Source organism: Lissotriton helveticus, chromosome 1_1, assembly GCF_964261635.1.
Source record: "Lissotriton helveticus chromosome 1_1, aLisHel1.1, whole genome shotgun sequence".
In the NCBI taxonomy this organism is placed as follows: Eukaryota; Metazoa; Chordata; class Amphibia; order Caudata; family Salamandridae; genus Lissotriton; species Lissotriton helveticus.
In genome coordinates this window covers 634,941,824-634,964,992 of record NC_136057.1, presented here as the reverse complement: position 1 = coordinate 634,964,992, position 23,169 = coordinate 634,941,824, and the positions used below count along the sequence as shown (strand labels likewise).

The window sequence follows — 23,169 nt, the reverse complement described above, 5'->3', positions numbered from 1 at the left end:
CAAAAGAGAAAAGATGGATTATTAATTATGGGTCATCTACACTAGCTTAGAATGCCTCACCTTAAACGTGCGTCTTTCCATCTCAGCAGCGGGGCTGGTCCCTCTCTCTCTCTGTCTTGGGTCTTCACTCGCTCGGGACTCTGCTCTCCCACTATGGCTCACGAATACACGTCTGCACCGCTACGCCTCGTCTACGCTGCCTTGGTTCCAAAACACGAACCCTCTTCTGGACTCACTCTGTTTCTACCACTCCTGCATGTTGACACTGCAGGATTCTCCTCTTCAGTAAAAGCTAGCAATTAATCACCAGCTCTCGGACCAACTTCATCGGTCTGCTCCGCACGTTGCTCTCTCTCTATCTACGCCTTGCTCTTTGCTAATATCTCTCTGTCATTCACCATGGAAATTTCCAACCGTAGGCCGACTCCCACCAAATTCCTGTACCAGTATCTGGCTTCTCACGCCGTCGGCAGTGGCCACCTGCGTGTTGCGTCTTCCACCAGTGAACAAAATACATTCTTCTGATAAGGGACGGTCTCGGCCGGTTTTCCCGCTAGCGAATAACAGGTTAGATCTAAATATTATTCTTACTCTGGAAGCGCCTCGCACAGACGAGGCAGCTATCTAAAATGGATGCGACAGCCATCCAAAATGGCTGCTCTCTGGTTTTGGGCCTACAGGCCTAACTAATGGTAAAAAGGCACTAAACCCTGTCAAAGCGCATAGCTAAGCCTTATTAATAAGCGAAAAGGTATCTAAGACTGAAATACTAGTAGATTATAGTCACTTTTGATCTAGGGGAAGGCTAGAAATTACCCGGGCCTTACAATACCCTACCAGGCCTTCCCCACCAGAGGACACTATAGGTTTTAACCTACTAGTCCAAAGAGCTGCCCAGTACCATGGGGTTGACATGCACACTGATGCTGTGGAGGAAGATTTTCTTTTAGACACTTTTGATAACACACAAAGTTCTACTGCCATTTTGCCAATGCTTGAAGGCGTCATTAAGCATGCAACAGAGGTTTTTAAACATCCTGTCAGGGCTCGGGTCCTCAACCCTCGCATTGAGAAGAAATATAAAGCTGCCCATAAAGATCCCTGTTTACATCAAATGTCCAGCACCACTAGATTCTTTAGTAGTGTCTAATGCACGTAAACGTGCTAATTCACAAACATCAGGTGAGGCCTCACCACCAGATAAAGAATCTAGCTCTGGTAAACGAACAGCGTCACAGGCAGCTAACATTTGGCGCATTGCCAATACCCACGCGTTGTTGGCAAGATATGACAGGGCACATTATGATGAGCGGAGTCCATAATGCAGCATCTACCAGACAAATATAAAAATAGGGACAATGAACTCATACAGGAATGTTAAAATACTTCCATTTGTTGTGCCTTAGATGCTGCAGATACTGCCTCAAGGGCAATCAATAACAGTACCCTTTTGCGGAGACATGCCTGGCTACGTATTTCAGGTTTTAAACCTGAGGTACAAAATTCCATCCTCAATCAGCCATTTTATGAGACACATTTATTTGGTCCTAATGTTGATGTGTCTTTTGAAAAGATGAAAAAAGACACTGACACAGCAAAATCTATGGGAGCCTTGCAGCTGCAAGCTCCCAGACGGTCTTTCCGTCGCTCATCATACAGAGGCAACACAAGAGGCTACTCCTCCAAAAGCCCCTCCACTTCCTACAAAACCCCTAGTCAATCCACATACACTAAGGGCTACCAAAGAGGGAGTTACAGGGGTAACGACAACAAAGGCAGAGGTTACTGTCTAGAACTAACATCTACCCCCCCAAACATACCACCCAAACAGCGTCCAATGTTACAAGAACATCTGTCAATGTTAAAGAAAGAAGTAATGTCTCTGCTAGAAAAAAGTGCAATAGAACCAGTTCCTCTGCACCAACAAAACAAGGGGGTTTACTCCCTATATTTTCTTATTCCAAAAAAGGATGGCTCTTTAAGGCCTATTCTAGACCTCTGACCGCTAAACATATACATACAGTCAGACCATTTTTACATGGTCACACTCCAACAAGTCCTTCCTCTCCTGTTACAAAACGACTTCCTTGCTACTCTAGATCTCAAGGACGCATACTTCCACATTCCCATTCACAAGGCTCACAGGAAGTATCTCAGATTTGAAATAAATGGGCAGCACTATCAATTCAAAGTACTCCCATTCGGAGTCACAACAGCACCAAGAGTATTCACCAAGTGCCTAGCAGTAGTGGCAGCACATATACGAAGACAGCACATACATGTCTTCCCGTACCTCGACGACTGGCTCATAAAAGCCAGCTCATACATCCAGTGTGTGGAACACACTCATGCCACAATCCAACTGCTCCACAACTTGGGGTTCACAATAAACCACACCAAGTCTTATCTGCAACCATCCAAAGTACAACAGTACCTTGGTGCTACAATAAACACCTCAACAGCGCTAGCTTATCCCACTCCAGTAAGGATAGCCAGCATGCAAACCCTTCTCACAAAGTTTCAGCCACAACACTCCCTTCCAGCACGAGTGTTCATGCAACTCATAGGGATGATGGCCTCTTGCATTTTCATAGTGCCCCATGCAAGACTTCAAATGCGTCCTCTACAAGAGTGCCTATCACGTCAATGGAACCAGGCTCAAGGTCAATTAACAGACCTGGTGTTGGTAGACGGTCGGACTCATCGCTCTCTGCAGTGGTGGAACACCAAAAACCTTTCCAAAGGGCAACCGTTCCTAGAGCCAGTTCCCCAAATAGTCTTGACAGCGGACGCATCGCTCTCCGGCTGGGGAGCCCACCTGCTGCAACACACCATGCAAGGCAGGTGGTCACCACAACGAATGTTACTCCATATCAATCATCTGGAGTTACTAGCTATATTCCCAGCACTGAAAGCTTTCCAAAAACAAGTGTCAAACAAAGCTGTGTTAGTCCGCACGGACAACATGACAGCCATGTACTACATTCATAAACAGGGCGGAACACACTCCCTGCAACTTTCTCGACTAGCTCAGGACATATGGCGCTGGGCTATACCTCAAAACATATTCCTTCTAGCCCAACATGTTCCAGGAGTACAAAACACCATAGCAGATCTGTTAAGTCGTCAGACACAACAAACCCACGAGTGGGAACTTCATATGCAAGTTCTTAAACCATTCTTTCAGATGTGGGGCCAACCTCAGATAGACCTCTTTGCCACTCACGAAAACGCCAAATGCCCAAGCTTCGCCGCCAGATATCCACACCCATTGTCCAAAGGCAATGCGATATGGATGACCTGGTCAACCAGATTTGCGTACGCGTTTCCACCTCTACCCCTCATGCCACTAGTAGTACGCAAACTACAGCAGCATTCTCTACCCCTCATCCTAGTTGCTCCAACGTGGACCAGACAGCCGTGGTACACATCACTGCTACAACTGTCTGTGGTACCGCACCAAAAATTATACCTGTCTCCACACCTTTTAACACAGAACCATGGAGAGATCAGGCACCCGGACCCAGCTCAGCTCAACCTAGCGATTTGGCTCCTGAGGTCTTAGAATTTGGATAGCTGAACCTCCCTCCAGACTGCATGAATGTCATAAAAGAAGCTAGACGCCCTACCACTAGAGCATGCTATGCAGCCAAGTGGAAATGCTTTGTAATATATTCTCACAACAATAATATTAACCCCTTAGACGTGTCTATTCAACATATCATAGGATACTTACTGCACCTCCAAAGATGTAACTTAGCCTACACGTCTATTAGGCTGCATCTTGCTGCAACAGCAGCATCTATCTCTGTTCAGAGTGCCTGCTATTAAATCCTTTATGGAAGGTCTTAAAAGAATAATTCCTCCCAGAGTGCCACCTTCACCTGTGTGGTATTTAAACATTGTTCTCACGTGGCTAATGGGACCTCCCTTCGAACCATTACATAAATGTGAACTACAATTTTTAACATGGAAGCTATTACTTCTCTGCGAAGAGTTAGTGAACTACAAGCACTAACAATTCAAGAACCCTTTTGCAAATGCATCATAATAAGGTTGTTCTACGTACTAATCCAAAATTCCTGCCCAAAGTCATTTCTCCCTTCCACCTCAATCAATCTGTGGAACTGCCTGTTTTCTTCTCGCAGCCACAGACAGTAGCAGAAAGAGCTCTTCATACCCTAGATGTCAAAAGAGCATTGCTATACTACATCGAGAGAACACAGCCCTTTCGTAAGACAAAACAACTTTTTGTGTCTTTCTCACCACCGCACAAGGGTAATCCCATTTCAAAATCTGGGATAGCTAGATGGATTGTTAAATGCATAGAGATTTGTTACCACAAAGCTAAACGTACGTTATCTGTTCCTCCTAAGGCCCATTCTACATGAAAAATAGGGGCTTCAATGGCATTTTTAACGAACATTCCCCTAGATGACATCTGCAGAGCAGCTATATGGTCTACACCGCACACATTCACAAAACACTATTGTGTAGATGTGCAAACCAAACAACAAGCTAATGTGGGCCAGGCTGTTCTCGAAACATTATTTCAAACTACTGCAACAGATAAGGGTGGTCGCCGCTAAGAGTGGGTACTGCTATACAACTTATGCACAGTGTGTAATCTGCAGCTCATATGCCTCGAACAGAAAATGCTACTTACCAGATTGCATTTGTTCTTGGCATGTAGAGCTGCAGAGTTACACACGCCCACCCACCTCCCCGGCTACCCTTGTCTGTTCCAGTATTATCTTAATTAGATCCAGCTCACATGGACATCCTTCATTTTCTTGCAAAGCTCCATCATTCCCCTAATTGCGAAAAACAATCTGAGGATAGAGCCGATGCCCATGCGCAATGTGGTCCAAAGGAGGAGTCACCTATCTCGTGACTTCCAAAGAACTTTTCAGGACCACTACTGCAAACATCCGGGCCCAACACTAGGTGGCGATCTATGCACAGTGTGTAACTCTGCAGCTCTACATGCCAAGAACAGATGCATACTGGGAAGTAGCATTTTCCTTTCAGTGGTCTGAGGTGTGATCTCTGCCCAACACATGCTTGCATAAATACACCCACCATACACAAGCAGATTTACTACTACTATGTTGATTATTTCGATTTTGTTCGAGTTCACCCGCTTTGTAAGACAAATATGACTATTTTTAATGGAATGCGACTCTATCACAAGTGCTAATATGAGGTCTGCGCTACATTTTCCCAGATTCTTTGACTCAAAAGCTTCATTTGATGGCTTTTTTTTTGACCGCACGATTATGCTATGACGTCACAATTGCAGATGCCACGATTGCACACACCAACAACTATAAATTCCAGCATTTCTAGCTCCGGGACGGTGGGCCCTTGACAAAGTATCTTGTTGATTTCTTCTTAAATAGTTTTGGGGCTGTTTTAATGCTTTACTCTATGTGTAAGTTGTTCAGATCTACAGCTACCCAGGGTTGAGCTGAAGATTTGACAAACGAACTCTAGAGGGTCCCAAAGGGGTTGGGAAGTATTACATGTTGAGTTTGCATAGCCAAACCATATAATGTAACTCATTTCCTCACAAGGGCAGTCTTGTAGCATTTGAAAGAACATTCCCTTTCTGCACTGGATTGCTTGCAGCAGGGGTCTATACCTGGCTTCATCTTGCTGCTTAATGTCAGAGAGCATAATATACCCTATGCAGGTACTTACGTTTTGTCATGGAGACCTCTAATACTCGGAGTCCAGTCAAACAAGCTTTATTTGATTTCCTATGTAAATCTTAAAAGCACTGAAAATAGATACACAAAGCAATCATAAAAGCATAAATAATACACTAAAAGACATCAATATCAGATTTAATAAATGTGCTGAAAATTACAATATTGTGTTTAAATAAATTTTCCTTTTGACAGTCTACTAAAAAGTGCATCAAAGACAAACTGAACCTAGTCGAATAAAATCTGTGTTGCGGGTGCATAAGGGAGACAAGTTAACTATAAAGAAAAAATGGGCAGTGAACCAACACTAGATGCCACACCCTAACTGTTATCTCCCCAGAGACAGTCTATCAATTAAAGCGTCTGATCGGAAATGTGTGCACTCTCTGTAGGCACCCTCTGCCCCAGGAGTGCCAAACCAGATTGGGAAGAACAGGTAAATAAATAAAACAGTTGTGCACCACATTTCGCAATATCTCTATTAATACAAGGTATATCAAAAAGCTGTAAAGAGGTTATTAGAAAACTTCTCTTTATTGTTGCTTCATACGTGTGTGCCAAGGAATACCAGTCAACGCATTACGTCCACATAGATGTGGACTTCAGGGCTATAATGTGATAACTATGTACAAATGTTGTTTTGTTAAACAGGAATACTAACATTGAAGACATCAAAACATAAGGAACAACAGACAAAAATGTTAAAATTAACTTAAAATGAAAAAATATATACAGCATATTGAAATCACACATTAGAGAAATGTATATAGACTTAAGATAACAAATCCAATCCAGCATAGATAAACAATCAACTGACAAGTAGCAGAGAACGGAAAATATATAGACATGTAGCTTACATATAGTGAATATAAGACCCACTTGTGGGTTAAGTTGTGGATGTACCTAGTATTAATAAGGAGGCATGATAACATTGAGGATGGGTAGTCAACTCAGTCAAGTGTCTCGGAGCTCTGCTGGTTCTATGACTGCAAATGTGCCCATTTGCTACATGCTCTTTTATTAAGTTTTGCTTCTTGGGGCATATTGAAAGGATTGTAAAATAAATCAATCAAATCCAATTCCTGCAATGTATGTTTCAAATACCTAAGCCATGGAATGGAATCAGCATTAGATAACAGAAGACAGTCTGATATAATAGACCTTGCAAGTTCGAATACTGGAGTGAGACAGATCTTTGTCCATAACAACAAACGGGCAAGGCTACGTCTGTCCTCCTTGAGTCCTAGACCTAGTTCATAATGGTAATATGCCGTTGATGGGCCTTTGAGTAAAATTATTCACTACTACCTGGAGCTTAGAGCAGTTACTATACCCCAAACTCCTGCCCATAAGAGGCGATCAAGGGACATTTAGCTTTATACAAAGTTAACATCCCTTTAACTGGTTTCTGTCGCAAGTGGGCAGCAAGGCAAAAGAGGGCCTCCACTGGTCTAGAAGTCTGCATGGCTCTTACCGTTAAGTACCAGGATTGCTGGGTGTCGAAAACCATTCCCAGAAAAGAAAATCTTTGGATTTTTTCAACCAACATTCCCTGTACCATGAATATTTTGGACTTAGTTCTCGTGGGCCCACATACCATCATATGATTTAGTATGATTCACTTTTGGATCCAGGGTCTCTACAAAACTTACAAAGACATCAAGGGATTTCTGTAAACTGGTTGCAGTCCTCGCAAGTGTGACAGCATCATCAGCGTATAATAGTGTGGGAATGTAATCCCTACCAACTTTAAGATAATCAAGATTTCCCTTCAGAAAATGTGCCTCTTATCCATTTGTATGGATAAGGAATAGGAAAGGCACCAAGATACAACCTTGGTGAACACCTTTCTTTGACAGTTTAGGATTTGTTTCACATCGTTTGGGCCATACCATATCCTGGGATAAGGGATCTTCTCAATGCCTCAATTGAGGAAGCAGTGGTGCCGGACATATGGAAACACGCAATGATTATACCCTTACTGAAGAAAGCGAATGCTGATCTGATCTGGAAGTTTTTTCCAACTTTCGCCCTGTCTCACTGTTGCCTGCATTTTCCAAAATTTTGGAAAAGTGTGTCAATAATCAACTAACGGATTTTGTGAACTCCCACAATCTCCTACACCCGTCCCAATCCGGGTTCAGAGCAGGCTATTCAACGGAGTCTACACTCCTGGGAGTGGCGGAAACAATTTGTCAAAGGTTGGACAAGGGTAGCACAGTGGCACTCATACTACCTGATTTGAGTGCCTCCTTTGATACCATATCCCATGCGACCCTGGTCCAAACTCTTAAATCTAAGGGTATTGGTGGCTCCGCCCTGAAATGGCTGGAGAGCCATTATCTTATCGAATCGCACTTTCCAGGTCTCCTCCAAGAATAATAATTCCAGCCCTCTTGTTTTCCCTCTTGGAGTGCCTCAAGGCTCTACCTTGAGTCCTCTATTTTTTTATGTTTACATCAGTCCCTTGGCAACTATAGCAGAAGAAGCGGGCCTTACTATATTTTCCTACACGAACGACACCCAGCTTGTCTTCTCTTTATCGACTGATGACAAGTCTGAGGTGTCACCCCTCCATACAGGACTTAAAAAGTTCGCTGAATGGATGCACTCCAATAAACTGAGGCTAAACGGCGGTAAAACAGAGCTTCTTATCTCTGGTGAACAGAATGAGCTCTGGGATTCACTGCATTAGCCGACTGAAATGGGTCCTACTCCTCAACCGTCACAGTCCGTTCGCAATCTGGGCATCATTATTGATGGCCAACTGTCCATGCGACAACAATCAGTTAAGGCCACCTCAATATGCTTTGCCATTTAAAAGTGGCTGAGAAAAATCCTATGGCTGCTACCAGAAGGGGCACAAAGGACAGTAGTCCAAGCCATTATTGTATCAAGGATGGACTACGGGAACATCTTGTACCTAGGAGCCAATAAAGATGTTACTCGTCGACTGCAAGTGATTCAAAATGCTGCAGCCAGACTGTTATATAGTCTTCCTAGAATGACCCACATTACAGGCTACCTCCGTGATCTACACTGGCTAAAGATTGGAAACCGCTCTAAATTTAAAGCACTCTGTTTGATGCACAGAATCAAGAGTGGTAAGGCTCCCAGCTATCTCTATGAGCTGGTTATATAATACATCCCTGCTCGTCATCTTCTCTCGTCGAAGCAGGCTAAATTTGTGATCCCTAGATTCAAACGAGTACGGATGGGTGGTTGCTCCTTTGCTCAGCTGGCTCCTGTTCTGTGGAACTCGCTACCTCTTCCGCTCCGTCATGAACAGAACTATGTAAAATTTCAAAAATGCATTAAGACTTGGTTGTTCAATCAATAACTCCTCAGACTCTTCCTTAGCCTAGTGGAGGTCCAGGGCGCCGGGAAACCTCCGGGTAGCTGTTGCGCCATGCAAATTCATTAAAAATAATATTCTCACTATGGTGTCAGTGTAACCTACATGATAGGGTAACCAAAGGTTCCTCCACTCCCATATTGAACCTTGTGAGAAGCTGGTTTGGTATATGATGCACACTTATGTGAGTGGGCACCCTGCATCAATCCAGACAACCTTTTTTCCTGATTTTAGTGGTCTCAGACAACCTTAGAAAGCTCTTTAAGTGTCAGCTGTGGACAGGCTTAGTCCAGAAGGAGTGTAAGGAGTATAAAGCAGCTTGTTTTACCAGAGCCTAATCTTATTGATGTAGATTAAGTGAAAAAGAACCACACAGTGTATTTATAAAAATATGTATATATTGTAACACACCCACTAACATATACAGGTATCTCCTAGCCGGAGAAGCACGCAGTGCACTCAATACTTTTCAATAGCAACAGGTAAGTAGCTTGTAATACACACTGGCCACCAGTTGGTGACCAAATCATATACTTAATTATTGAAATGCGAACCACGATAGAGTCAAGACTGTGCCCGGAAGATGTAGAATTGTTGGGGACCCAAGGCGTAACTAGGAGCCCCACAGAGGTTGTCTGCTAAGTGGTAACACGACTGTGTGATCAATACAAGTCAATGGTTAAGTTGTGGTTGCAATTTTAAAGAAGGACCCTTCCCAGCGGACCCTAAAGAAACCCTCTGGAAGTCAGAAGGTTGGAGAGCCACCATGGAAAACCTAGGTAGCCGGATACCTGCCCCAGGGGAGCCCGGGTGCATAGGTGTGAAGTGGCGTCGGAAACTGCAGTCTATTCCAATGGAGGATTTCAGAGAGGTGCTGCTGCTGGAGAAGGTGAAAGTGGCTGGTGGAACCCAAAGGTGGATTCAAGCTGTGAAGAACCTGCAAGCAGAGGGAACAGAGTCTATGCCACTCAGGAGTGACCAGGAGGCATGGAAGACGAAAGCACGCTGATGTTGGTTGGGGCAGGGGAGCTGATAGTGACTTTAGAATTGCAGCTGTGTGGACCAGGCGACACTGGAAGAGGTGTGGCGCCGCGGCCAGGGCGACTGACGCTGGAAGCTGGGGACCACGGTTCGATCCCCGGCTACGGCGGCAGGTCAGCCCAGCACCATGTGACTCTGGGCAATAGCTCGCTTAATCTTCCCGACGGCCCCCCAGCGCCTAGAGACCCTTACGGGTGATTGTGCGCTTTACAAATGTGGACTTTACTTTTACTTTTACTGTGGAAGACCAGGAGCCCTACACGAGCTGTCCCACGTCGGATGTCGAGAGTTGAGGGGTCGGTGTCTGGTGGGAGCACCAACAAGCCTTGGCAACTGCAACCAACTTGGAAGTGGATAAAGGTGTAATTTTGGGACCCGCAAGGTCCAGGAGACTCACCACGAGCAGGAAAGTCCGGGCAGGCCCGAGTAATCAGGGGAGCTTCAAGAATACAAAGATGTCCCCTCAAGCAGACCCAGAGGCACTGGAGTTGCAAGAGGACCTCGAGCAGCTCACCAAAAATGTACGCCCATGATTCAAGAGATGCAGTGAGGATGAAGATCTTGGTCCCTGGAGATGCTTGAGGTTGGGCCTACGTAGAGCATGAAGATCTTGATGGAAGGTAGCCAACAAGCCCTTGCAAGTCGACGCTGTGCACAGGGGTTTGTTTCCTGCGGCTCCGACGAGCGATTATGGCCTCAAAATTGGTGAGAGGACAGGGCAGGCCACGATAGATGTGCAGAACCACCTCCTGTGTTGCTGAGCCTTTCGGAGTCCGTGGAAGCGCAGGATCAGCAGACCAGTCAGCTTAGTTGAGATGCCTGCAGATGCAGGGAAGTTACTCCTTCACTTAAAGGGAGATTCCTTCAGGTGTCTTTGATGCCCACAGGCCTTGGAAGGTTCCTGTATGGTGCACAGGCACGGACATTGCAGCACGGCAACAAGATCAGGAGCAGCATGAGTCTTCCTATTTGCCGCTGTGATGCCCAGAGCGTAGTCCAGAGTGCCCAGACGGCCTAAGAAGAAGTGGTGTCGGAAATTAATCTTGTCCCACAACGAATCTAGGGACCCATCCACAGGTAAGCCCTTAAATACCCTAAGGAAAGGGTTCGGACAATTCAGGGGTCTCTCCTCTGTCCTTTGTCCAGTTTAACTTCAGAGCCGGAGCAAACGGCTCCCTGTACTAGTTTGAACGAGCTATGCTTGGAGGGCACCAAGTGTGCCCTGCACGCAGACTGTGTGGTGCTGGTCAGTGCTCCCACCCTGCCCCAATACATTAAATCCTGTCTGGGAGGTGGTCACACCTCACTGTGAAAGGATACCTATTGTTCTGCCTTCCCCTGCCCGAGCTTGGCTCAGCAGCAGGAAGGCAGAAACTTGTCTCTGGTCGGCAGCAGCTCAGGCTTGCTGTCCGAGTCTGGACTAACTCAATCCCATTTTAGCCAATAACTTGATTTGGATTATATCTGATGAGATCTTCAGGGAGTTGTTTATATCCTACTCTTACTTTATTGGACACTCTTAAAGTATTATGATCGCTAGGACAATGGGGTAAAAGTTTGTTCCTCCACTAAACTGGCAAACCTACTAGATAGTAGCATAAAATCAATAACACCAGCATACCCCCACCTCCCCCACACTCACACACACAGGGTGGGCACTGAACAAAAGGAGCACTAATGCAATCATTTAGAAAAGACAAATCACTTAAATTTACAATTGCATTTAATGCATCCCCATAGAAGGAGTGAATAAAACGGGACGAGTAACCCTCTTTATTTTCTATCCCCCATACACGCAAACCACTAAATTTACAAATTGTGCAAATAAAACCCACAAACCACATGATGCATAATGGATATCTCTAAGAGGTTACTTTACAAATTTCCTCCTATAGTTTATCAGCCACCTGTTAATTATGCCGATCAAAAATTGTGTAATATGTATAATTAACAGATCTACCATTCCTAAACTAGATGGTAAAAAAGTTAATACCAGAGAGAGGAACATACTATTTTGAATTCACATATGCATATTTAACGGCATTGAACAATACCAGCCAACCCATTGCACTACCAGAACTAGAGTGGATTGCTGATGTACAAAAAGAGCAAAGCCCATTTATTTGAAAATCCACCACTGATCAAGTCTCCTGCAAACAAATCGGATCAAAATGCAAGCCTAAATCCATCCAATCCTCATTTCTCAATTTAGCGCCAATCCCCCGCTATTTTCCAAGATAGTACTGAGTAAGGATCACTATTTGATGGTCAACAACTGAAGGCTCTACTCCCTTGACTCCTCTCCCCCACACACCTTCTTAATATTTCCTGGATGGGAGAACTTCCAGTGTCCATCAATATCCGCTAACCCAATTAAGACTTCCTATCGGTTTGTATGAGCAAAAGTTGCCAACAGAACCCTTCTTGGGGGAAATTTCGGAGTGCATTTCTGGCTAATTCTGAGAATGTGATAAGGAGGATAAAAGTAACCTAGTGGGTGTGCCTTAATATTTGTGGTATGGGAACCCAAGGTACTCAGGCGTGTTAACAAAAATCATAAACACTCAGGGTCTCTATAATTTAGAACTACATAGTCACCTTCCACTGATTTCAAAGTAGGGCCAACTCTGTGCTGTGAGGTTTTCGTCAAGAACAGATCGAGGAGGATTAGCGTTTCTCATGCACAGAGGTGCTGCTTTATTAATGAGACTTTGACAAACCTCACTCGTCCCATCTCGTAGTGGAGGGATGCCAAGTACGAATCAAAATATATACGGTACTATCAGGCGGTAAATACAAGTGATCAGACCGCCTTTAAAATAAAAGGTGGCTGTGCTAACCTGTGGGCGGGTAAGAAATTGCTAGCTCTTTATTAATTATAGACATGAGAGTGGGCTTGAGGGGACTCTTGAGAGGGTAATAAAGAATCTATTGCTTCACCCCTTTGTGCGCTTTGATTAGCCTGCATCATTGTTGTACCAGGTCTGACACACGGAACAGAATCTGGGGTTATATTTGATAATGAACATGTTTTATTTCCTTGATTATTAGCATCTACTCTCTGTGCTGAGAACTCTGTCGGTAAGGGTGAACTCCCCCTATCTTTAATAATACTCTCTAGGTATTAGAACTGCTCCTCAACTTTTCCCAAACGGGTCATAATATGTTTTATTGCATCAGCCATGAGGTGTGCAGTACGATCATAAAACTCCTCAGGAACATGTATGGCCCTTTCCTCACCCACCTGATTGACCTTGCTAATCTCCTCTAAGTCTATACTTTGCTATCCCTTCTTCGTAACTGTACGCTGTTATTTAGATTTTGTCCCTTCCTCCATTCGCTTTCGTTCCCCCTCACTTTCCGATTTGATGCTATTACACACCTACATTCTGGACAGGAGACAAAAGGGTAGACCCTGAATTATTTGTAGAGTTATTAATTACCACCTCGAAGACCCCCTTCAGCTTCAGTTACCACTTCCTTAATAAAACCTGTTTGAGGGGGTGGGAGCGATGGTAAATACAGTCTTCTCTCGGCTAGTTTGATTTCCTTAGTAATAACCCCACTGCACACTGCAAGAAACCATCAAGGGTGGTACTGGTGGGAACTGCTGAAGGGGGGGGTTTTGCTTCCCCCTCACTAAATGAGTTGATTTTATGCGGGACGAGGAAGAGCAAACCAACCACTTAAAGGATCAGCATAATGAGCATGAAGAGTTCCACACATTAGTGGTTGTAGATACAAGTATTGTTCCACTCAAACAATACCTTCCAATGGAAAATTCCAAATGATGGAGCCAAGAGAGTAGGCCTAGCCCTGCTGAGGCACAGATGGGTGCAGACAGGCATACTCTTGGCCTGGGCCATGCCAGGGCACACAAACCAAACACAAGGAGATGATGGACGGAGTGCTGAAACTTTTCATATATTCAAAACATAATACCTCTGACACCATAGATCCCAATCTTATTTTACACTAGTTGGATTTTTTTGTTTATCCCTGGGTTGTAATTGAATACACAGAACGTATTTGTTGTTTTCACCAAGCCATGTTGTCCCTGTGCAGGACTTGCTAGATAACTAGCCTGTTTTTTTAATGGTATATAAGGTATGCACATGAAAAATGAGTACTCAAGACCTATAAACCATAATTACATTAAACTTCCATCTGTACATTTCACAAGACATATAACTGTACAATTTACAAACAACCTAGAACTGTGCAATTCTACAGGCAAAAGGTAGTCCTACTCCTTTCTTCAATAACTGTACGGGGACTCCTCACATTAAGGTCCTCACAATACAAAAATGTTTTATAAGCCAGTGGGAGATCGCCTCAGAGTTTGAAACCCAGGTTAGGGCCGTACAGAGTGGGCTCTAAACTTATCAAAAATTCTGGACACCGATCTTTCCTGGGTTCTTTAGGTTCGCCTCTCAAAACCGTATAACCAATGCTTTTCGACCTGCGTGGCGTTTGTTATACCAAAGGTCTTCATCTGGGTGGATATTTGACCAGGAGGACTGGTGGTACCTGTGTGTGTAGAAAGGGTGGGAACTAATCAGAATACTATTTCTATATGTGATATTTACAATTGGGAGTGAGTTGTCAATGAAAGCATTACATACCAATTCTGGTCTACCAATTCTGGTCTTTTGATGGCGTAAAACATCTTGGTCTACAGACGATAATGGCCTTGGGCTGGGAAGAAAGGTCAGGCATCGACATGGTCACTGTTGTGGGTCACGCCCCCCATATCTGGTTTACTCGAACGTTATTCTTTTAGAATGTGCCTCTTTCTAATGTAAAGCGAAGGTGCCTGCTAATTGAAGGGTGGTGGTGGGGGGGGTGCCATGGGGGGGTGCCAAGTGTACTAACTAAATGCAGTTGCTTTTGTGAAACTTAGAATGTGAAAGCATAACTATTTCCTTTAATTACCAGTGGCCCAGAGTGTACTCATAACTGCTGTGTACATGCAAGCAGGCATAGTGGCAAGCGTTACAACACTGATGGTTGGCCTTGTGGTATACAGGTGATCTGTACCTGGTAGTCCTGGCGTTTAGCTTAAATCGTGGCCATTGGGGGAAACACCCCGGGCGGAAGCTTCCGCTTGTCCCCAGGCTGTAATCAAATGGGACGCGCCAATGCAGCGTACTTCACTCGGTCCCTCCTGCAACAAAGTGGCGTGGTGCAGGGACTAAATCTCTGTGGTTCTTACGCTGTCAATCTCTTGCTGTGATCCTTTGCTCGAGCCGCGGCGTTCAGAGAGCTATTTCCGGATTCTAAAGCAGAACTGCTTCTGCCTGGCTGTGACGTGGTTCCGGTTGGTTACCATAGAGCTGAACGCTCTTAAAGTGAAGCTACTTCATTCATGTTGATGTCACTCTGAAACACGTAGAATGTATCTGCATTTGGATTCTCATAACCATGAAGCTGGGGGCTCTTAGACGTAAGCTACTACGTTGTTTGCTTATGTGTACCTCGTAGAAAGGTGTTATATACTGCACGGGGCCTAGTGGCACCTAGGAGTCTCGGGGCAGGCCCCGGTGGCGAGCCTACTCTGATGCCTCGGATGTGTAGGGGACCATGTTTCTTAGCGTGCCTGCAATTGTCATCACCTAATAAGAATTATTCATTGAGATCTGAGACGGGGGAGGAAAGAAGAGCTACAGGGAAGCTGTATCATACCAAATGATTGATCTCGCTGATTTCGTTCATTCCGTTGTCAATAGTATTTAAATACATGATAGTTTTGGCTTCAAATCCGGACCGGATGGTGTCAGCTTTTTCCAGAAACATGTTTTAATACAGTCCATTTTATATCGTGGGCCCATGCTGATGTTCCATGCAATGTGTGACCATTGGTGCACTGATGACCTTGCAGCAAATTCTTGAACGGTGTTGAGTAATACGCTTCTTGATGGCTAGGGTTGTTTTGCCAACGAATGCTTTTGGACATGGGCACATCACGCAGTATATTACATTATGCGTGTTGCAATTCGTGAATGCCTCGTGTTTTACAAACTTGTTGCCATAGATGAACATTGAGCCTTCTATTGTGCTTTCGCAGGAGGAACAGTTACTGCATCTCTGTCCTTTGATGGGTGGTAGTGCTAACAGATTTCGAATTGGCTGGGTGTTCTTTCTCTTAGATGTATCGGTGTGTACCAATTGATCATTTAGGCTTCTGTTTTTCTTTAGTGCAAAGATCGGAGGGTCTTTCAGTGATTCCAAGGCTTTTACTGTGGAACAATTTTTGCGTACTATTTTCTTCATATTGTTGGTACATCCTGAGAATGTAGTTGCGCATACTAATGGTACATCTTCATTTCGTTCTTTTGGTACCAGAAGCGTTTCCCTGGGGGTGTACCAGGATCTCTTCATAGCCCTCTTCAAGAGTTTCCTTGGGTAGTTCCTTTGTGCGAGTTTCTCCATGAGTGCCTTCGCATTCTCAAAGTAATCCTCCTTTTTCATACAGTTTCGTTTTGTTCTCAAAAACTGGCTAAAGGGCAAGTTTTCACGAAGATATCGTTGATGGAAGCTGGAGAAATGGAGTACGGTATTTCTGTCGGTTTGTTTCTTATACAGACTCCCTCCGTCATGTTTGATCATTAAGTCCAAGAAATTAATCTCAGTTTTGTTGGAATTGACTGTGAACTGAATATCTCTATTCCTACTGTTGACCTAGTTAAGAAATTCTATAAGTTGTTCTCCCGTGCCTCACCATAGCATAAAAAACGTCATCAATATAACGGTACCACATTTTAATGTGGCCGTCATATGGGTTGTTGGTATAGATCCACCTGTCCTCGATTAAGGCCATAAACATTATGGCCATTTCCGGCGCGAATGGACAGCCCATTGCGGCTCCTTTTATCTGAACAAATTGGGATCCATTGAAGGTGAAAAAGTTATATTTCAAACATGTTTCCGCCATTTGTCGTAAGAACCAGGGGTATGTTATGAGGACGTACGCGTTTCTCCAAGAAGAATTCAATGGCCTCCAGACCTGCTTCTTGCAGGATGTTTGTGTACAGGCTGACGATGTCAAGCGTAACTAGATATTCTTCTTGTTCTTCAAAGGGTTGGCCTTTTAGTAGGGTAATGGCCTGCATTGTGTCTTTTATGTAGCTGGTGGTATCTCCTACTAGAGGTTTAAGAAAAGTGTCTAAATATTTGGCTAGCCTTTCCAGGATGGAATTCACTCCGGAGATAATTGGTCTTCCGGAAGGGTTCTGGGTGTCTTTGTGGACTTTCGGGAGGACATATATTAATGGTGTCCTCGGGTTGTCGGTGATCAAATATTGAGCTTCTTTTTTGGACAGCCATCCTTCCGCTTCTCCAACACTTCAGATCGGTGAGTTTGTGTTTGATCAGATTTGCAAAATCTTCGTCTGAACGTTTATAATGTTCTTCTTGGGACAACTGTCGGTCGACTTTAGAATCATATTTATCTCATTGCAAAATAAACTTTTCAGACACTCACCCCCAGTCACAGAGCTCGGTGGAATCCATAATCATTCTTTTGCTAACTTCGCCACCTCAGTTCAGACCCAGCTATATGCAAATCATTCTTGACCCTGTGCCTCATGAGAACAGTCCAGCCCAAACTGCCAAGCCAGGTCTTCCATGAACCGGAAACCTGATTCCTGGGAACGGTTTCGGGGTTACACCCCTCTTCAGCCAGGCTTGCTTGAATCCCGTGTCAAAGTGAGCAAGGGACCCACGTCTGGGCCAACTTAAGGCGAACAAAGCAAACACAAGGAGATGATGGACGGAGCACTGAAACTTTTCAGATACTCACCCCCCAGTCACAGATCCGGGTTGAATCCATGTTTGCTGCGTGCTGCCTCTGCCTGATTTATCAAAAGGGGGTGGTGATGGACGGAGCATCTGAACCAATCAAACACTCACACCCAGTCAAAAGATCTGGGTTTGATCCATCACCGTTCTTTAGCCCACTCTGCCACCCCAGTTCAGACATGGCTATATGCAAATAAGTCTGACCCTGTGCCTCATGGGAACAGTCCAGCGCGAACTGCCAAGCCATGCCTTCCTTGGACCGGAAACAAGCTACCGAGGACCGGTTTCTGGCATTCCAGCCGTCTTCAGCCCGGCTTGCTTGAATCCAGTGGCAAAGTGAGCAAGGGACTCAGGTCTGAGCATACCCTGCCACACTTATGGCGGCCAAAAGCGGTACAAAAGGGGGTGGTGATGAACGGAGCATCTGAACTCCGTTTCAGTGTCACAGTTTTGGTGCATGTGGGGCTATCTCATCCCCCCAAGCACCGGAAAACATGGGTAAGGTATTGTTGGAAAGGGGAGAATCTCCCCCCCAGGAGGGTGATCCCCAAGCAGGGATCCACCCACTAGCCACCAGGAAGGGGGGAGCGGCCCCTTGGGCATGGGCCTTTGCTCCCTCCATAACATTTTGCCAGACAGCCTTTCTGCCCCCTCCAGGAGGCAGATGGGGGCAGAAAGCCCACAAGGGATTCTTTTTTTATATACTTGGGGGTGGGGGCTGCCCAGAATTGGCATGCCAATGCCCCCAAAATGATAGTCTTCCTGCCCCCCCCCCCCCTTCCTTGGGAGACATATGGGGCGATAGCCCATTAACTACCCTCACCCCATGGGGCAGAAAGCCCCCTAGGCACCAGGGATTTAATTCCATAAAAGTTTGGGATGGGGGCTTCTCAGAAATCCCAGTAGGCATCAAGGAATATATATATTTTTTTTCAATTCTGAGGCATGGGCTGCCTAGAATGGGCATGTCAATGCCCCCACCTCCACTAGAAATGACACCGTCCCCCTCCCCCTCGTAGATAGATGGGGGCTGTAGCCCCTGATCTGGCCTGGCCCCCCTAGGGGGCATCAGAGAGCTAAGCGATTACGCTGGCTTTTTTTTATGCTTGAGGGCGGCCCAGAATGGGCATACCAATGGGCATATCCGGGCACCCACCCGATTCCCTCCCCAGGGTTGCAGAAAACCCACTAGGCAAGGACTTGTTGTTAGCAATATGCCTACCAGTGGATTTTGGGCCCAGCGCAGCACATAGGGAGACCTATTTTCCTCACATTTCTGTGGAAGAAAGTTCTGGAATCTGTATGGATCCACAAAATTCCACCCACTCGCATTCCCCAAAGTCTTCCGAGAAAAATGGTACTTCACTTGTATGGGTAGGCCTAGTGCCCGTGACAGGAAACGGCCCTAAACGTAACCAGGACACACCACATTTTCACAGTGAAAACTGACCCTTTTTTTCAAAGTGCCTAGCTGTAGATTTTGAACCCTAGCTCTGCCGGCACCTAGGGAAACAGAGCAAACCTATACATTTTTTAAAGCTAGACACCCAGTGGAATCCAGAATGGAGTAACTTGTCTGGCTCTCACCAGGTTCTGTTACCCAGAATCCCTTGCTAATCTCAAACATATTTCCTCACATGTCTGTAATGGAAAGTTCTGGAATCTGTGTGGATCCACAAATTTCCTACCACCCATCGTTCCCCCAGGTCTCCCAATAAAAATGGTACCTCATTCGCATGCGTGGGTCAAATACCCGCAACAGGCAAGGGTCCAAAACATATTGAGGAGACATCAAAATTAGGGGGATATGGGGGGGGGGATATTGGGGGGTCACCTGGGTTTTTGGCCCCGGGCTCAGCTCCCATCTTGGGAAACTTGAGAAAAAGTGATTTTTTTCCAGCAACATTTGAGTTTTGCAGGGGATTCTGGGAAGGGAAACGGGAGATCCACGCAAGCCATACCTCCCGGGAGTCCCCCGGGTCTCTAGTTTTCCGAACTTTGTGAGTTTGGTAGGTTTCCCTAGAGGGCCACCAAGCCCGGGACCAAAAACTCATGCCCCCTTGCAAAACTCGGTCATTTTTGGGTACATAGGGGGCATCTGCGTTTTTGGTCCCGGGGTCGGCTGCCATTTAGGGAAACCTACCAAGGGAAAGTTTTCACTGTAAAAATCGGGAGACTTGGGGGACACCGAGTTGTAGAGCAACTGTTATTACCTATTTCTGCCTTCCAAATGTAAGACAATGTGTAAAAAAGAAGTCATTTTGAAAAATGTCCTATAATCACATGCTGTTATGGGTACCTGCAATTTCAGAGATGTGCAAATAGCTACTGTTTCTAAACTCTATATTTAGTTTCCATTTCAGAAATACATAGGTGTCTTTTATACCGATTTTTCCCTGTTTATATTTTCCCAAATGAATTTCTATATACCCGGTACACAATAAAAAACCATTGTAAAACGCTGCTCAGTTATTGGCTATGGGTTCCTCAGGTTCAAGGTGAACCTACAAGTCCTATATATCCCCACAACCAGAAGGGTCCAGCAGATGTAACGGTATATTGCTTTAAAAAATTCTGTCGTACTTTGAAAAAGTTACAGATGAAAACGTTGGCACAAATGGCTGTTTTTTGTAACTCGTTTTCAATTTGTCCTATTTTCAACTGTTAGTTTCGATAAGAAAACCTAAGAGGATCTACACAAATGAACCCTTGCTGAATTCAGAATTGTGTCTAAGTTTCAGAAGTATATAGCTGTCCAGGATCCATCATTGCTTTCATATCCATTGTTACCATTAGCTGGAAAGAGGATGAAAGCACAAAAAATAGCAAAAATAGGCGGTCCCAGTAAAATGCCAAAACTGTGTAAACAAAATTTGGTTTTCTGACAAAAGTCTGTCAGTCCCTGAAAAGCTGGTGATTTCAGCACCAGAAATCCTGTGTTGATACTATTTGCAGGGGGAAAAAACAAACGTTTTCATGTGCCCCCTCCTCCTCCTCAAAAAGCTGTATTTTTACTAATTTCTGGGTCCCTTCCAGGGGTATCAAAAAACCATGGGTACCTTTAAAATCTCCATTGTGTTGGAAGAAAAGGACGCAAATTTGGCAGGGATACCTTATGTGGTCACAACATTACAGGGGCCTTAGCGCGAACTACCCCAAATAGCCCAAAAAAGGCTTAACACAGGGTGGGAAAAGGCCTAGTGGTGAAGGGGTAAATTGGCCAATTGCACTATTTCTGCGTTATTTCATCTTGAGGTCTAGGCTAAGGATAATTAATACTGGAGAATTACACTCCAGATAAAAGAAAATGAGGTAATTTCTCTAACCGAATTAGCAGTACAAAAAAAGCAGTGAATGCAATTCACTTTCATGTATGTGTTTCTTGTAGTCTGAATTTCATCACAAGCGTTTAGTTTGCAAAGATTCTCTGATATCAGATTTCATTTCTGTCTTTGCCAATAATTTGAAGATATCATGGAAACGTAGATCAGTATTGTTGGGGTTTGCAAGTTAAAACTTCAAATATGATCATTTTCGGGGTCCTCCTACTGATAAGGAGGAATATTATATTTTTCTCTTGTAATAGTTATTAAGAACATTGTATTTTCATATTTTTTACGTCTAGCTTCACAGTGCAGCTGTCTCCACGGCTTATTGTTAGCAGTTTTTTAGAATTTATGCATAGTTTGGACTTTTACTCCCCTGAAAGAGGGACTCTCACTTTATGCCGTTGGTCGTTTGGTATATCATTCCACCTTCGTTAGAGACCTTGCATAGCAATGAACGGGGTACTATTTCACATCTCAAAAGTACTCTGAAATCATCACAAATTAAGTTATTTATCTCATAAATGCATTGAACACAGAAGTCAGTCATTTTTTGTTGAAAGGTATTTTCAGGTAAATCGGGACCCAAACCAAAGGCAGACTATTTTTTAGCTTTGCCAGTGCTGGTTAGATCAGGGTTGGTATGTTTAAAGGTCTTTCTGAAGCAAACCGAAATACATGTTTTTAAATGAGACAGAACTTACATATTTTTCACCCCTTTATTGTATCATAAACTTCAAGTGTTACAGATAGGCTAACATTATCAGTGTCATTTACTATAGGGTGTTGATTAATCCATGTATGATTTAGACACCTGTAACACACACAGATTCGTTACATTGACTGTATGCATTCCTGGTGTCTCTGTATGCTTTGTTTGAACCGATTAGGGTTAGCCTTCATTCCGTCTGTGGTTTGTTTTCGTGTTTGCTGCACTATTGTTCAGCGGTATTATCGTCTTCTCTTTCAGCACTGGTGGCGAAGGAGCACATTGTGGTGGATGCTCGAGTTTACACTTACGCCTTAGCGTTGGAGCACGCAGTCGCCAAACCATTCGAGCTGCCATTTCTGAAAGGCGAAAATTGATGTTCGCTTTTGAAACAAGCGCTTGGAGCGCTGCTGCATGAACTTTAAGGTTTTAGCCGACGCCTGTGCTGAAGGGGACTGTACATCATGGTATTTTCGAGTTAAAGCCTTTTTTTTAACATGAATAGCATTCCCCGTACTTAAGACAGGACGGACCAAATATGCTGTAGGCTTTTTATTAATGATTCACTGAATATTTCTTCAGCGGTGCATAACTAATAAAGGTTTATAGGGCTTCGTGTTATCTTTTATTCTAACAATTCGTTGTTATTGATCTGCATGCATCGGGTTTTCTTTACACCAGCAGAGATTCTAAGAGCAAAACTTGATTAAAGTGTGCCATACAGCAAGATCTGAAGACATCCTGGTTTGTACCAGTATTAATTTGAGAAACAATAAATGCCAGGGATGTCGCCAAGAAGCCGCTGCAGCTTGCACCATCCATTGCTCCTGCCAGCGCTGCCAATGATCATAACACAACTTCTAATCCTCACACTCCGACATGTGTGACAATTCACACTTTTCCAGCCCCCCAAAGCTCTGATAATGGCTTGGGAGGCAAAGTCACTTTTCATTTATATTGAATTAATAAACAACTGAGGTGGTGCTCTTCTATTTTTTATTAAACAAACATGTGACAGACTATCATAAGGGCTGGTGCCTACATTTAAGTACGGGTGCCAAGCACCGAATGCCACCGGATACAATGAAGCACTGTTTTGAGCCACAGAGGCTTGAAGAAATGTGCTATCCGCCCTTGTTGTAAATCCCAGTCTGTGTTGCAGGGTTATCCCCTGTGAGTGTTCAAGGGTAGTAAATCACTATTATCCATAACATCCATATACCTGAC

General features: G+C 44.4%; 1 protein-coding gene across 1 annotated transcript in view; it reads left to right on the top strand.

Moving 5' to 3' along the window:
* NUDT5 (nudix hydrolase 5) overlaps positions 1-22,556 on the top strand; it is a 339,854-nt gene extending 317,298 nt beyond the window's left edge. The window contains exon 11 of the mRNA XM_078654858.1: positions 22,204-22,556. Coding sequence (XP_078510984.1) covers positions 22,204-22,319 — 116 coding nt within the window. The 3' untranslated portion in view covers positions 22,320-22,556. The remainder of the gene's footprint in view (positions 1-22,203) is intronic.
* The last annotated feature ends 613 nt before the right edge of the window (positions 22,557-23,169 follow it).